Here is a 17,000-nt window from a genome sequence, read left to right as displayed (position 1 = left end):
GCGTGCGTGCGTTCGTCCGAAGGATTGCGCGGATATTGGAACACGAGGGAGCATGTGTTAATATGCACGCACGCACTCACGCGCATTTTGCGCGCGCGTAACAGCACGCAATTCTTCGCGCGGTGAAATCCCGTAGCACAACGGAGCCTCCCTTAATAGGCTGGCTTGGCAGCTTGTCACCTCCTCCACGCCGCCTTCACGAGCGAGCGTGCCCGAGATTAATCGGGATTTCGCCGACGAGAGCCGTCGGTGATCGGATTTCAGGCGCGTGACCAACACAAACTTAGACGGGGGCTCGTCGCTGAGCCCGTGACGGTGACAGGGGCGAGACACATGGGTGGGACTCAAAGCGGAGAGTGGCGGTGCAGCGGTGAGCGCACTGCGCTATGAACCCCGGCGAGCCGAAGCTTTACGATTATAGGTCACGGTGAACAGACATATTTGAAGAGGGATACCTGAACCGGTCCTGGTGGAGTATGGTCATACAACTTCCATGCCGAGGCGAGGTTTTTAATCAGCAGTGGGCTCCATGTTCTGTACTTGTGTGTTTTGTATGGCACATGTCGACATCACAATCTGTGCTGTGCGTTTTTTTTTGCATACATTCTCACGGACGGCTCTTTAAAAATAATAATCGAATTTAGTTTATCTCTATCTTGATTTGAAGCTTTTGTGACTGCAGGAATCCATACTCTTTGGTTATTTCAGTAAAGTCACGTAGTAGGTAGAAACGTCGTGATTTATTTGATTTTATTTCTACCTACGTGACTTTACCGAAAGAACCAAAGAGTATAGTTTAGTTTCTCTCTCTTTATATCTCCATTGTACAGCCAGTGGTCATGTCATGTAGCATGAAGACACGTCCATTTGAAACCATCGCAGTGAGCAGTGCACTACCTTGTCATAGGGAATGGCCCCGGAAAATGTTTGGGGACCCTGAAAGAACTACTTCTCACGTTACTTTCATCAGCCACTAAATTCACAACGTTAACGCGAAGAGCGTTCGTGGAATTGTGAAAGTCCTACAAGCTCTCTTTCTGAGTGCTTCTGAGACTCAGATTTGAGGCCAGCATCTCAGCGGTCCTGAGTCGGCGTCCCTGACACAAGCCCATCATGAAACCTCCATGAGCAACCCAGCAGCCCCGGTGCCTCTGAGGTCGAACGGAATGACTCCGCACGGTGATCCGTGACGTTACACATAGCCTCACCGCACCAGGCGTGAGCAGCTAAGCTCGGTGGAGCTTGGTTGCTACGCGGACGGATGACCACCGGGTCATCCGTCGAACGATGGCCAGGAGCTAGGATCGTTGGAGCGTCACCCCCTCGCATGAATGGGTGTTCCCCCGGGGTTCTTTAGTTTCCTCGCATGTGAAGCCAAACGCAATCGTGAATGGAATTTGACCAAATATCCCAATGTAGGAAGACCCTCCTGAAACAAAAGAAAAAACATTTTTAGACTTGACGAGGTTTTCCTGGGTAAATAATTTGATTTATGATGATTATAACTAAAGCGAAACCAGCCTGTGAATGAATGAAATGCATTGTCGTAGCGAGCATATTCATCTCTGGAAATCGCTGAGCTTACAAACGAAAAAAACCTTTCTATTTATTTCAGTCAATCGACCGAACCCACGGGCAGCAGCGATCGCCGCCGGCGAGACGCGACGGGAGATTTGGGCGAAGGAGAGGATTCTCCGAGAGCCGTCGGTCGCGGTGACCTCCCAGAGGCCTGGTTCGAGTCTGGTTCCCGCCAGGGTCTTCGGAACTCGCCCCGCATTGGCGATGGAGGTCAGCCGCGGACGTCCGGCAGAGGACGGGACCCGGACGGTGCCCAGGACGGAGGCGCCAGCGCCGGCGACTTTTCTGAAGTTGGCGCGGGGGCTGCGCCCTCTGAAACGCGCGGTCTCAATCACGCAAGCGACCACCGCCGCCATTACCACCACGCAGTGCCGGGGCATCGCGAGGAGGACCAAGAGTGGGGGAGATCCGACGGGACCGGTCCAGAGCCGAACCCAGCGGTGAACGGAGTGGAGGAGTTTGAGGAAAGCGGCGACGGTGAGGAGGCGACGGCGGCGGCGGTGAGGGCACCTCGGAGACACGACCTCTCCGCCAGCGACACCTGGTCGCTCCGGGCGCCGTCCTACGGCTCGCGGTTCTCCACCTCCAGTCCGGCCAGGTGAGAGGTGCGGAGAGAGAAAGAGCGCCGCGCCGATTGTGCTTTGACTGCTCGCGACGGATGTGACGAATTTATGAATCGATGGATGCTAACTTTAGTATCCATAGGTTACAATAAATGGTTTGTGCACGGTTTGTTTTTGGGCACACCTCACATGAGTACCTGGAGCAGTGTGTCAACTTCGCCACTGGGGAGACAAAGGTGGTCGGGCGTGTCGCTGGTCACCCATCCCTTCGTGTACTGTGCCGGAATTCATAGGTGTTCGCGAACAGCACTTGTCCTATCAGTCTGTTAAGGCTATATGGATGATTTTTGTCTGAATGCACACCTGCGATCCAGCGCTTTGGAGGAAAGGGTTGATGGATTGCATAGAGATTTGCAAACCTCCATCGTCAGCCATCATCATCATCACGCATCACGAGCGAGCGATCGAACGGCGGCAGCTGTCAACGGTGCCCCCCCTCGTTGTCTCCCCAGCGCGGGGGAGCCGGGCGGGAGGCAGGGGGCGAGGGGCGAGGATGGCGACGAGGGCGAGGGCTCCTACTGCCTCTGCTGCCGACAGAGGATCGCTCGGCTCAAGGAGCTCGACAGGAGACTCACTCAGCTGCACCTCACCGGGTGAGAGGGTGACAGAGAGACCCGGGGGAGCGGGCCGCGGCTCGGCGAACTCCAAGCGACGCGCGAGGCCGTTCCAGTCGCACGCTCGGAGCCTAATCCCGGAGCGGATTTGAGAGAGGGCGATCAAGGGGAATGTGTCGTGGGGGGGGGGGGGGGGCGCGGAGGCGTGATGGTGATGGGGGGGGGGGGCTTTAGAAGGCTTGGTCAGCGCTCTGGTGAGATTTGTTTCAGCCAGGCGGGTGAGAGCCCCTTTAATGTTTTCGCCCTTTGGAAGTGGACACTCGGCTACCGCTGCTTACTGCCTGTTGCTCACGGGTTCACTTCCGACACAGTTTATGCCAATTAACTTTTCGTTTGTTTGTTTGTTTTCAGACCGAGGCAGAGGATATCCACGAAAGCGTTTGCGAGGTAAATGGCGACGATTTGTTTCGTTTTTTTTACAACTTATTTTATTTAAAAAAAAAGGAAACGCACGACGGGTGTCGAGCCAAATGTGAGCAGACGGCTTTGTTTGTGAGCATGCCTCCCGACCCCCAACCCCCGTAACCCGCACCAGGATGGGAATCTCGCGGTGTTGTTCACCCTGCGGTGCTGAGTACACTCGACCACCGCACGAGGACGCTGTGAGCTATTCCACGTTGGTCATCGTGTCACCGAACTTTTTATTTTATTTTTACTTTATCAGGTAAAGGCCCGCTGAGCCACATACTGTCGCTGTTTTTTTTATTTTCAAAAGCGACCTGGCCATCACAAATGACGGCTCGACGAAGGGACCTTATCGCCACGTGCAAATGTATCGCAGCAGCCAAATACTCTAGACGAAGGGACCTTATCGCCACGTGCAAATGTATCGCAGCAGCCAAATACTCTAGACGAAGGGACCTTATCGCCACGTGCAAATGTATCGCAGCAGCCAAATACCCTAGACGAAGGGACCTTATCGCCACGTGCAAATGTGTCGCAGCAGCCAAATACTCTAGACGCGTGTTGATTCTGCATGTTGGGGGGGGGGGGGAGACGATCAACACGTTTTTTTATCAGGTGTACGGCCCACTGAGGTACGTAGCTCTTTTTTTAGAAGCCACCTGACTATCACAATTGACAACTCAACGAAGTGGATTATCGTCAAGTGAAAGTGTATAGCAAGCAAATACCCTTAAGCGCGCGATGTTGATTCTAAATGTGGAGGGGAACACCGCAGGACCCGGAGACAAATCCACGCGACCACGCGGAGAGTGAGAGACACGCAGACTCCAAATATACAGCAGCAGCAGGCGTCAGGGTCGGGATCGAACCCACGACCTCCTGTATACCAGGCAAGGTAGTTAACATCTCCAAGCCACCGTGATGATGATGAGAGAGAGACACGCAAACTCCAAATATACAGCAGCAGCAGGCGTCAGGGTCGGGATCGAACCCACAACCTCCTGTATACCAGGCAAGGTAGTTAACATCTCCTAGCCACCGTGATGATGATGGGAGAGAGACACGCAGATTCCAAATATACAGCAGCAGGCGTCAGGGTCGGGATCGAACCCACGACCTCCTGTAGACCAGCCAAGGTAGTCAACATCTCCTAGCCACCGTGATGATAATGAGAGAGAGACACGCAGACTCCAAATATACAGCAGCAGGCGTCAGGGTCGGGATCGAACCCACGACCTCCTGTAGACCAGCCAAGGTAGTCAACATCTCCTAGCCACCGTGATGATAATGAGAGAGAGACACGCAGACTCCAAATATACAGCAGCAGGCGTCAGGGTCGGGATCGAACCCACGACCTCCTGTAGACCAGGCAAGGTAGTTAACATCGCACCACCGTGGTGCTGCTTCATAGCATAGACGCAAATCACTGCGCTACTGCTTCACCCAAGAGGCAAAGCTGTACACGAGCGATCCAGTGTTGGAAACTCCACATTCGCATGGCGAGGACGAGTCTCGCCTTACAATGGATGAATTAAACCAGCGATGGTAATAGAGGTTCTTTGGATTATATCGCGTAAATATATACATGTGTCGTTAGACCCGCCATCACCCGACAGCCAATTAATAAGGGTTGTCCCGTAAACAGAACATGCCAATTCTGTTCTAATGCAGCACACCGGTGTGTTGGTCGAGCAGTTGTGGCTTGGCTCTCCAACACACCGGTGTGCTGTACTAGTAACGAATTGGCCACGTTCTGTTCACGTGACAACCCTTACTTATTGGCTGTGTCGGATGGTGGCGGGTTTATATATTGACGCGATCTAACCCAACAAAAACCTGTATTATGGATGATATTGGTCGCGAAAGCCGACGCCGTGTTCACGAAAACAACCAAAAGTCGCTGCCTCGCTGCAGTACCCCGACTCGCCCAGAGGGGGCCTCTAACGGGCCACGGGACTCCGTATGCCCTCCCCATCGCCATCGTCCCTCCCCATCACCACCACCATCATCATCATCCTCCCCCTCCACCCCCATCGTCTCCGCCACACCTCAGCGGCCGAGGCTGCGATGCTCAGCGCCGGGAGCAGGGAGAACAGAGTGGCCGGGGGAGCCGGCGACACGAGCAGGGAGAGGACGGGGAGTGGCCTCGTGGTGCCGCGGATGGGATGAAACAAAGACGGCCTTGCCGCTGCTGACCAGCTCTTTATCACGTACATATACACACATACACACACACACATAGACACATACACATATATGCAGACACGCATACACAGACACGCATACACAGACACGCATACACACACACGCATATACACACACACATGCAGAAACACAGACACGCACGCACATACACGCGCGCTTGCGTGGTGCCATTAGTATAGGATGACTGCGCTGTGGTTTATGCCATTGCCAGAGCCGTGAGCACTTAAAGCAATTAGACGGGCTGGGGCCGTGATGCGCGTTCGAGCTGGGATACCCCCCTGGGTAACTACGGCGATCTGAAGGGGGGGTGGGTTGGGGGGACAGCTCATCTCAGGTTGAGAGGCGTGGGATTTTGGTTAGGGCTGTTGGGTCGGGGGGGGGGGCTGTGGTTGACGTCTCCGCCTTGGCTTTGTTCTGTGCACAAAGCTCAAAGTGGCTCTTCGGGGGGTGGGGGGTGGGAGGGCTACTGCGTGATCACACGGGGGAGGGGAAGGGCTCTCATTGCGCCGTGCGTGATTGCTGTGTCGGATTGACTGCACGAGAAGCCGCGATGGTTCGGCTACGCGTGTGGTTTAGTGGTGTGTGTGTGTGTGTTTGATGGTGTATGTGATGGTTGCGGTGTGTAAAACATCACTGGGGGAGACAAAGGCGGCCGGGCGTGCTGATGGTCACCCACCCTCTTCATAGGCGCTACTCGCTAACAGCACTTGCGCCAGCAGTCAAAGGCAATAGAGGGGGGTCTTTGTCTTTGATGGTGTTGCTTCTGACTGCCACTGTTAACGACTGTTTTGCAAACAGCGGCGCCTGGCTTCTTCACGAGCCGATGAGTGCGACGCGATTCACCCTTTTTTGAAATTGTGAACGCTCCTGCTCAGCGGTCCCCTTTGCTTCGTAGCGACACATACAAAAAAAACAGCCAGCAACATCGCCACTTCCCGGCATCGACGGGGCAATGCGATACTTTCTCGCACGTTTATTCCGCGACGTGCCAATCTGACCCGGGCGTCCCGAAGACTTTTGCGGTCGCTGACCTTTGGCTCGTGCCCCCCCCCCCTCCCCCCCCCCGACGCTGCCACGCGTCCTCTCTTTGTCTTCTCCGTGCAGGCGTCTGCAGCCCGGGGGACACAGGAAGTCGGCGAGCTGCAGCAATCAGGAGGACTTCTTTGGGGAAAGCCCAGACACGGGGAGTGAGGTCAACCAAAGGGTGAGTGGAGTCATCAGCGGCCGCGGTGGCAGCAGCAGCAGCAGCATCGTCACTTATCGTCACCACTTTTTGGGACTCAAGATTCCATTTCCATTTTTGCGCATGGTGGCACTGTGGTTCGGGAGATAAATGCTAATGTGGAGGTCTGCTGCTGCTGCTGCTGGCCACGACGAGAGGGCTTCAGGAGTTCGCGTCGTTTTTGCCGTTCCTTCTCGGTTGAAGGGGCGCAGGCTGCAGCGGTTTACTGAAGGGTGCCACGGTGGCGAGATGTTAACTACCTCGCCTGCAATACAGGAGGTTGTGGGTTCGATCTCGACCCTGACGCCTGCTGCTGTATATTTGGAGCTTGCGTGTCTCTCCGTGGTCGCGTGGATTTTTCTCTGGGCCCTCCGGTTTTCCCCTCCACATTTAGAATCGACGTGAGTTTAGACTATTTGGCCACTATAAATTTCCACAAGAGCCACTTAGTTGAGCTATCATCTGTGGCCAGGTTGCTTCTAAAAAAGAGCTACATAGCTCAGTGGGCCTTTCTTGGTTTAAAAAAAAAACATATTTTAGTTTAGTTTACATGGTCCATAGTTTGGGACTCGGCTTTACATCTCGACAGCCCATCATCAGCCACACGAGCATGTGGGCACCAGCTATGCAGATTTTGTCTTGCACCAGGCTCAGCATGCTGGTGTGGTGGCTATGGACGTTTTGGCACCGTGATGTGGCACCGGCATGGTGTGCGTGCCACCGTTACCACGTGGGACTGCGGAGCCACGCAGCAGAGAGCCGTCCCTCCGTGTTGTTGAGGGTTGTTCCCTTGTGACGGACAGACGGGGAAAGTGAGAATTCCGATTGGACTGGATGGAGTTTGTGATGACCAAGTGGTCACGTGACTCGGATGAAAAAGGCCTTTGATGGCAAACGCAAGAAGGAGCCGTCAATGTCATGAACACCACCACGTTGCCTTGTCGAACCGAATCACCCTGATGCACCCAATCACGTCAGGTCTCACAAGCTAAGCAGATTGGAGCCTGGATTTTGCTCGGAGGGGCGACCGCCGTGTGCGCTAACAGCCGCCGCAAGGGCCCAAACTGTCGGCTTGTAGGGCACGGTGCGGCGAAATGCATCGCGTTGTTTTTATATTGTACCCACGTTCAGCGGCGTCAAACTTGACCTCGTGTGCCGGGTGCGGACATATTTTCCGGGTGACTGGTAGACTGGAGCAAGCGGGCGCGTGACCAGCAGCTGCCACTGAACGTGGTGTGCCGGGAACCCGGGCAGACCCCGTCTGATATACGATCCCTGCCCGCTTCCCCGCGTTGCGCAGATGAGCTTGCTGGAGAGCAAGGTGCTGGAGCTGGAGAGTGACTCGGTCATCACGTGCGACCTGCAGACGCAGATTAAGCAAGAGAACACGACTCTCATCCACAGGTAAGGAAGGGGCGGTGAAGCACAGAGAGACAGAACGCAAAGTGTCCTCGTAATAGCCTACACAAGCTGTTGGGGCAAGCGCCTACAAGGGGGCTGGTACGACAGACGATGGTGGTGGTGCAGGGAGGGTGGGGGAGGATGATTTTCCAGCACCGTGTCTCGGCCGCCCCTCCTCTCCCCAGCACTGATGTACGTACAGTGAGGGGAAAAAGTATTTGATCCCCTACTGATTTTGTACGTTTGCCCACTGAGAAAGAAATGATCAGACTATACTTTTAATGGTAGGTTTATTTGAACAGTGAGAGACAGAATAACAACAAGAAAATCCAGAAAAACGCATGTCAAAAATGTTATAATTTATTTGCATTTTAATGAGGGAAATAAGTATTTGACCCCCTCTCAATCAGAAAGATTTCTGGCTCCCAGGTGTCTTTTATACAGGTAACGAGCTGAGATTAGGAGCACACTCTTAAAGGGAGTGCTCCTAATCTCAGCTTGTTACCTGTATAAAAGACACCTATCCACAGAAGCAATCAATCAATCAGATTCCAAACTCTCCACCATGGCCAAGACCAAAGAGCTCTCCAAGGATGTCAGGGACAAGATTGTAGACCTACACAAGGCTGGAATGGGCTCCAAGACCATTGCCAAGCAGCTTGGTGAGAAGGTGACAACAGTTGGTGCGATTATTCGCAAATGGAAGAAACACAAAAGAACTGTCAATCTCCCTCGGCCTGGGGCTCCATGCAAGATCTCACCTCGTGGAGTTGCAATGATCATGAGAACGGTGAGGAATCAGCCCAGAACTACACTGGAGGATCTTGTCAATGATCTCAAGGCAGCTGGGACCATAGTCACCAAGAAAACAATTGGTAACACGCTACGCCGTGAAGGACTGAAATCCTGCAGTGCCCGCAAGGTTCCCCTGCTCAAGAAAGCACATATACATGCCAGTCTGAAGTTTGCCAATGAACATCTGAATGATTCAGAGGGCAACTTGGTGAAAGTGTTGTGGTCAGATGAGACCAAAATGGAGCTCTTTGGCATCAACTCAACTCGTCGTGTTTGGAGGAGGAGGAATGCTGCCTATGACCCCAAGAACACCATCCCCACCGTCAAACATGAAGGTGGAAACATTATGCTTTGGGGGTGTTTTTCTGCTAAGGGAACAGGACAACTTCACCGCATCAAAGGGACGATGGACGTTGCCATGTACTGTCAAATCTTGAGTGAGAACCTCCTTCCCACAGCCAGGGCATTGAAAATTGGTCGTGGATGGGTATTCCAGCATGACAATGACCCAGAACACACGGCCAAGGCAACAAAGGAGTGGCTCAAGAAGACGCACATTAAGGTCCTGGAGTGGCCTAGCCAGTCTCCAGACCTTAATCCCATAGAAAATCTGTGGAGGGAGCTGAAGGTTCGATTTGCAAAAAGGCCAACCTCGAAACTTTAATGACTTGGAGAAGATCTGCAAAGAGGAGTGGGACAAAATCCCTCCTGAGACATGTGCAAACCTGGTGGCCAACTACAAGAAACGTCTGACCTCTGTTATTGCCAACAAGGGTTTTGCCACCAAGTACTAAGTCATGTTTTGCAGAGGGGTCAAATACTTATTTCCCTCATTAAAATGCAAATCAATTTATACAATTTTTGACATGCGTTTTTCTGGATTTTCTTGTTGTTATTCTGTCTCTCACTGTTCAAATAAACCTACCATTAAAATTATAGACTGATCATTTCTTCGTCAGTGGGCAAAACGTACAAAATCAGCAGGGGATCAAATACTTTTTTCCCTCACTGTACGTCGCGGCGCGATGACGCTGTTGCGTCGATTGTCGTGGCCGTGCCGTGTCACCTCCGTGACGTGGGTTCGTGCTGAGCAGCACGTGCTGCTGAACTACGTCGGACGCGGGCGGCGGTGGCCGGAAACTTGGTGTGAAATTGAGAGAACGTGAAACAGCTCCGTCGAACTCCTGAAGAAGCTGCAAGTCTGAGAAGCGAAACGTCGGACGTCGTGTGCTCAGTTAAAATTTATTTACCCCGGGAGAGCTTCAACGAGTATCAAGATTCAGTCTCTGGAGCGACGATCGCTATTAATTTTCCCAATTCGGAAAATTTGCCGGCGTGGGTGTTTTTTGGTAAGTTGGACCTTGACACCGCCGGGACAACGTGGCCTCCTCTCTTCCGAATTCACATCACGGGCTCTCGAACGCCCACTGCGAAAGCACGTTTTCAGATAGATTTAGATAGATTATATTATATTTATCTGCGGGCCTCCTTTTTGCCAGCATCAAGATGATGGCAATGGCAGATCGTTACTTATTTCACCAGGAAGGACGCAATAAGCTGCTGGGCTCTATATCGTGTGTGTCCAGCGACGGTGCACACGTTACACAGTGCGGATGTTAGTGACAACTGTGGTTACGTTGGTCGCGATATTCACGGGTTGGTACACTTGCAACTGCGGCAAGTCTTCGCTCAACGTGGGGGTTGCGTTCCTGAAAATCGCCGCGTAAAGTGAATCCGCGTTGAGCGGGGAGTGATTTTCCCATGAGGAATAATGGTGAAGGTGCGGTGGGGGGGGTTGCGGTTCCAGCCCGTAATTTTATTTTCGTTTCTATATGACAGTACGGTACACTGTTTGGCATGTTACTTTTTCACTGTGTTGTGTTTATACGGTATTTCTATTCACATGCTACGGTCGTTTATTTAAGTATGAAGTGTTTGAGAGATGTGGCGAGTGATAGAGTTGAGGGAGTGAGATTGACGCTATGCACACAAAAGATGCTGCCGGAACACAGACTGGGGAAGAGGAAGACACTCGGTGTAACACAGCTCGCATCAGGACTAACGTACCAGTACTAAAGTACTGCAGTGCCAGCTCCCAGCATCACCGAACAACGCTGCCAACACCCACGCTGCTCAAAAAAGTAGTCCGTCACGTGCTAGACTCGTGTTGTAGTCAGTAGTCCGTCACGTGCTAGACTCACGTTATAGCGGGCGTGGTGCGTGTCGGGCGAAAAAGTTCCATAAAATAAAAACCGCGTTCATGCGAAAAAACGTAGCGTGTTGAACGGGTATGTACCGTATTAACCAGGGCGGCCGCAGAGCTTGAACCGCGAACCTCCGCGACAAAGCTTCAACGACGCTCCCGCTCTGTACGAGTTGCCGCGGCACACCTCGAACACGCGGTCGGAGAGCGTCGGGAGAAGAACGTGTTTTGTGTTGCGGCGGGTCGCGTGCGTGCGCAGGATAAACGAGCTGGAGGATCGTCTGCGGGAGACGGAGGTGCGCTCGGAGCTGCGCTCGCACGAGGTGTCACTCCGCCACCAGGAGGTGCTCGCCAGGGTGGAGCGCCACAAGCTGTCGGAGCTGGAGGCACTGCGGGCGCGGTGCGTGGCTCGCTCGCTCGCTAACTCATCCTCACCGCTGTCCTATGCTACAGCAGTTGAAGACAATGATGAGGATGATGACGATGATGATGATGATTCACTATTTCACGACCTCGCTCACCCTCCTTCCCCGGCACCTCCGATGAGCACGGTTGGCTACGTACAGTGCGAAAGAAGTTCAACATACATATGTACATCGTCCTTCTAGGCTAAGGCAGTCGTTGAGGATGATGGCACACTCCCCCTCTCGCTCACCCTTACACTAAGCCTACAGCAGCTGCCAATGATGACGACTCACGCACTGACTCAGCCTCGCTCTCGCCTTGCTATCGCAGGCTACTGCAGGTGGAAGAAGAGGGTTCTGCTCTGAAAGCGACCGTCGCGCATCTGAAAACACTGGCACACAGACTGACGGAGGTGAGCATGCACTCACGCACGCACACAAGTTCACACGCACTCATGCACACACTCACAAAAAAGGATTCCCCGTAGAGCCTTGACAAATTTTTGCGGGCAAGTGCTGTTCGCGAGCGCACATGAAAGCCGGCACGGCACACGAGCAGGTGGATGGCCAGCACCACTCCCAACCGCCTTTGTCTCTCAAATGGCAATGTTTATACATTGCACCAGTTATTGAGGCTGAGTCGACCTAGGGGTGGCCCACGGAGCGTTTCATTTGCCATGAGCGGAATTTGAACTCAGGTCGCTGAGTTCGTAGCATAGCATGCTAACTTGCTAGACTACCGCTCCCCCCACACACACTCACATGCACTTATGCACATGCACACATGCACATGCACACATGCGCTTACATGCACACTCGCACTCACAATGCACGCGCTTACTCGCACTCACTCGCGCGCACTAATACACGTACACATAAGTGAGCACAGCCTGGCCTGCACACACCGTGTTCACCGCTCTCAATGCACACACCAAATGCTCTTCTTGCTGTGTGTGCGCGCATCCCCGTGCAGGAGAAGGAGGCACTGGCGGAGCGGCTGGAGGAGTCCGTGTGCCGTCTGTCCGAGGAGGTGACGCTCGGCCGCACGCTCGCCGACAAACTGCGGCAGGACGAGCAGCGCTTCCAGCACGAGCACGTGGCCACACACGAGGCACGCAGCGCACCATTTGGGCACGGGCACCAGTAGGGCACGGACATGCAACAGGGCATGGACACCAGTAGGGCACGGGCAATGGTAGGGCGCATGCAGCGGTAGGGTGCGGGAAACAGTACGGTGCCAGTAGGGCATGGACACCAGTAGGGCTCGGGCACCAATAGACCTCGGGTAGCAGTAGGGCATGGGCACAGATACGGGTCAAGGATAGGGTTCAAGTCAGAGGAAGGTTTGTGACATCGCAGCTGTTATCCAAAGCGACGAGTGACCGCGCGCGTTCTCGACGCGACAGCCGCACGCGCTGACGACGCACGCCCGCTCACGCACGCGTCTCACGCCGCTCTTGCCCACGTCCACGCAGCTGATCGAGGAGCTGCGGCGGGAGCTGGAGGGGCTGCAGCTGCTGCGGCTGGAGGCAGAGCGGGGCACGGCGCTGGGAGGAGCGCGCAGGAGGCTCGGATCCAGCACGGGCCTGCAGGAGTACCAGGCGCGTACCCGCGAGGTGGAGCTGGAGCACGAAGTGCGGCGCCTTCGGCAGGTGAGACCCCGCCGGCGATGGTATTGCGCACCTGGCATGACCACCCTCTCACACCACTTGCCTACGTCATCACCAACTCGACCGCCAACCCATGCTGTCGCCCACCTCAACTCTCATCCACCCTCTCACCCACTCGCTCACCCACCTACTCTCTCACACACCCACTCATCTACCTTATTACCCACCCTGTCATCCATTAGACCACCTACCCACCTTATCAACCCACCAAACGGCCCATACACCTTCCCACACGCCTTCCCACCAAAACACATCTTACCTCCGAGCTACCGAACGTGCCTCTTACCCACCAAACTACCTACCATGTCACTCGCTCAACTTCCCATCCTGATAAATTAACCACCCTCTCACCCACTTTATCACTTACACTCTCACCCACTAAATTGCCTACAACACTCTCACCCACTCACTCATTCACCAGCCCACCCCCTCACCCAACCTCCAATTGTTCCCTTACTCAATCACACAAACACCAACACACTCATTGGCCCATCCACCTGTACCCACTCACCTACCTACCAACCCACCGTCTCACTCACCTATGTTCTCGATCTCTCTCTATCATCAGCCCACCCTCTCATCCACCCATCCACCCACCCGTGCATCATTGTTGGCATCCTGTGGCACACGTGGCAGGAACGCCAGCGTCTGCAGGAGCAGAACGAGGACCTGAGCGGACAAATCATCAGCACGAGTCTGCAGGGAGCCAAGAGCCTCTTGTCAGTGCCCACGCGCTCACAGGCGCTGGCGAGCAACCCTGACGGTGCTACTCACGAAGAGGCGAGCGAGCACCAGCACAGTGCGCTGGCACAAGCACAGCACACTAGCGCACCATTGAATAGCTACACCAACATTCACAGCACCTTGATGGTGCACACTTTGTTCCAAGCAGCAAACACCAAGAACAGCACCGGCCAATAGAGCTTCAGCACCAATGACAGCGCTCTCCGATAAAGATTCAGCACCATGGTCAGCGCCATTATATAGAGATTCAGCACCATGAACAGCGACCTCATAGAAAAAATTCCGAACCATGGAGAGCGCCATCCTATAGATTTAGAACCATGGACTGCGCCCTCATATAAAGATTCTGCACCATGGACAGCGCCATCCTATGTAGATTCAGGACCAAGTACAGTGTCCTTCTATAGGCAGAAACAATAGCAGCGCTCGCCTATAGAGATTCAGAACCATGGACAGCACTCGCTAAGCGCATCATCTCCTTTCAGCAAAACATAACATCTTACAGGCGTATCTCTTAACGAGCGAGCTGCTTTCCGCGAAAACTGCTCGGTAGGCGAAAACTCGTTAAACGATTGTCGCTTGCCCATTAACTCCCTCATCATCCTGGCAATTATTGCAACTCGCCACCAAAGACCAGAGCATGACTCACCGTGGTGATATGAAATGTAACAAGCCTGAATGAAGACACAGACTAAGATAATTTCATTATTTTATTAGACACTACAGTGCACTGAGGAAGACCAACATTATAATTGGCTATACACACACACAATATATATACTGTACTGAATTTACTGATTGGCTGACCTGATACAACTTTTTGGTAAAATGTTGCATCTCACACGCCAGTATTTACCAACTGAGAGCGTTCGGCGACTAGACTAAGAGAATAGCGATGTGAAATGCATAGACCTGGCCTCGACTGAAATTCCACAGGCCGTTGTCGACTGGACTGAGTCTGCGAGTAAATCAAAGCTGTCCCACCGCTCACGGTGAGATGCGTGGCTGTTACCCCCCCACCACCACCACCACCCCCCCCCCCCCCCCGCCGTCTTCCGCAGGTGGTGGCGGCACTGCACGAAGTCGAGGAGATCAACGACCAGCTGCGGCAGTACATGGACCGCGTCATCCTCGCCATCCTCGAGACCAACCCCTCCATCCTGGAGGTCAAGCCCTGAGTGCGCGGCGCGCCGGGTGGCCACTCCGGCACCGCCGACCTGGAGTCGAACGGGGGAATCCGAGGTCACGACCGGCTCTTGTAGACGCACTCCGTGTGTCCCGTGCTGCGTGGCACGAGCTTGAAGTTTTGTGGGTGGGAGAGACGCGACGACTTTTAAAATGGGGGGGGGCGGGCGTTCCGCGTGAGTTCACTGACGACGTCACCGCTCTGAGGAGTTGAGACCCAGGCGTGCGACGATTCGTGCATTGGAATCGATTCGCAAACTGACGGCGCACGCGTCGAAGCGTTCGTCCTCCTTAATCGTTTACTATTCACGCAAATTGTGCGTCTGCGCTACCTGCCGATATTATATATGCTTTTATGGTGTGCACAAAACTTTAAAAGCAAGAGGGAGCAAACCACAAACAATACAAATGAGAGAGGACCCTCCAGACAGAATTAATCCATTGCTGAATTGAACTGAATGGTACTTGCCGACGTATAATGTACGAAAGAGACATTACCGTGACGGTGAACGGAGCACCATGATGGTTCTCTTGATCGTAACTTCATAGTTTTTATCGAATTAAAAAAAGTATCTTGCTGCGTATGTGACAGCCCTGGACGCGCAGCACAGGTGTGCATCCACAAGATCAGAGTGGTTTGTGTTTTGGAAAGGGAGGAGTTGGGGTGGGGGGGGGCTGCATCTTCCCTTCAGCGCTGGAGGTAGTGACGGTCACTTAAATGTCACCAGTGGAATCCCCAGTACCCCCCCCCCCCCGGAGTCACGTGACGTCACGCACGGCTCCCGTTGTGTGCCGACGGCATTCCCGGCCGCGTGGACGATGGATGACCGCAGCGCAGTGAGACGCCTGCGGCCTGGGCTGTCGGATGGGCGGCTCAAGCGGTCAGAACTAAGGCACCAGCCCGAAGCCCGAACCACGGACACCCAACGTTCAGGAACGTGAGCGAGCGGGCTTGTGTTCGCGTTGGATGCAGCTGCTGCTGCTGCTGGTGCTTACAGGGATTTCGTCTCTTCCACTCCTCGACACTTCCGGTCGTGTCTGGAAGACCGACGCAAGATGCTGTATTTCGGTGGGGGGAGGGAGGGGGTGGCGAGTGGGGGATGGGGGGAGAGTTGTACGTAAAAACTTTGCAGTTCGGTGCCCTGCATATTTTCTCGCCGGTTCACCGACCCTCGTGGAATTGGAAGCGCGAATGAGATTAACGAGGTCGGTATGACGGCAGAATGAGTGGGGGCAAGCAAGTAAATAAAAATCAAACCACTCGCCAGTCATGTTAGGCTAATGCACTGCGTTACGGGTAGCTGTGCACTTCGTACACGTGGTTCAAGGAATGTACATTTTGTTTTTGTAAAATGTCGGGATTTTGTCGTTGCGGAATTGCAAATATTTTTAAAAGGGATCGTCTTGTGTGTGTGTGTGTGGGGGGGGGTGTAGATGGACTACAAATGTGTTGGGGTGCACGAGACCCCCCTTCCAATCCCACACCAACCCTTTCCATACCACTGAGCCCCCCTCCCCATCACCTTGAGTCTCCAAAGGAGGGGGGTGGGGAGTCAGAATAAACCCGACGCTTTCCACATTCGAGCCTGTGTTGAGTTTTCACTTGAGAGCAGTGGTTCTTTACTTTCACTGCAGCCTCGCACCCCTTTGTTCCAATCGTAAAACAATTGTACAGTGTTAATAAATACATAGGGGTTTGATGAAACAAAGCAGTTGTACTTACTTGCCCGTGCTTAATTTGTGCTCGGATGAATTACTTGCTGAAAAAAAAAAACCTGTCCATGTCTCGCACCCCCAGGGGATGCGTGCACCCCGGGTTAAGAAAGAACCGCTGCTTTAGGAGCTGCCGTATGAATGAAACTTCCCGTTCGTGCTGGCTCTGTGCGGTGGCCAGGAGATGGCAGCACGGCAAAGTGGGCTCTGTGTGGACCTTCGGGAGTTGTTATCCCCC

General features: G+C 53.7%; 1 protein-coding gene across 3 annotated transcripts in view; it reads left to right on the top strand.

Annotated features, from left to right (window-relative positions):
* Positions 1–16,628, top strand: part of LOC116946204 (uncharacterized) — a 59,731-nt gene extending 43,103 nt beyond the window's left edge. For all 3 annotated transcript variants that reach the window (XM_032961182.2, XM_032961184.2, XM_032961185.2), the window contains 11 exons: positions 1,616–2,176; positions 2,654–2,794; positions 3,167–3,202; positions 6,530–6,629; positions 7,948–8,051; positions 11,306–11,446; positions 11,782–11,863; positions 12,424–12,561; positions 12,926–13,102; positions 13,757–13,900; positions 14,926–16,628. In XM_032961182.2, the coding sequence (XP_032817073.1) occupies positions 1,616–2,176; positions 2,654–2,794; positions 3,167–3,202; positions 6,530–6,629; positions 7,948–8,051; positions 11,306–11,446; positions 11,782–11,863; positions 12,424–12,561; positions 12,926–13,102; positions 13,757–13,900; positions 14,926–15,042 (1,741 nt within the window). In that variant the 3' untranslated portion in view covers positions 15,043–16,628. The remainder of the gene's footprint in view (positions 1–1,615; positions 2,177–2,653; positions 2,795–3,166; positions 3,203–6,529; positions 6,630–7,947; positions 8,052–11,305; positions 11,447–11,781; positions 11,864–12,423; positions 12,562–12,925; positions 13,103–13,756; positions 13,901–14,925) is intronic.
* Positions 16,629–17,000: the final 372 nt, after the last annotated feature.

The sequence above is a fragment of the Petromyzon marinus genome, chromosome 26 (assembly GCF_048934315.1).
Source record: "Petromyzon marinus isolate PM22_M1 ecotype Great Lakes invasive population chromosome 26, UKy_Petmar_22M1.pri1.0, whole genome shotgun sequence".
In the NCBI taxonomy this organism is placed as follows: Eukaryota; Metazoa; Chordata; class Hyperoartia; order Petromyzontiformes; family Petromyzontidae; genus Petromyzon; species Petromyzon marinus.
The sequence above is the reverse complement of the archived record's forward strand: the minus strand, read 5'-3'. Positions and strand labels throughout refer to the sequence as shown.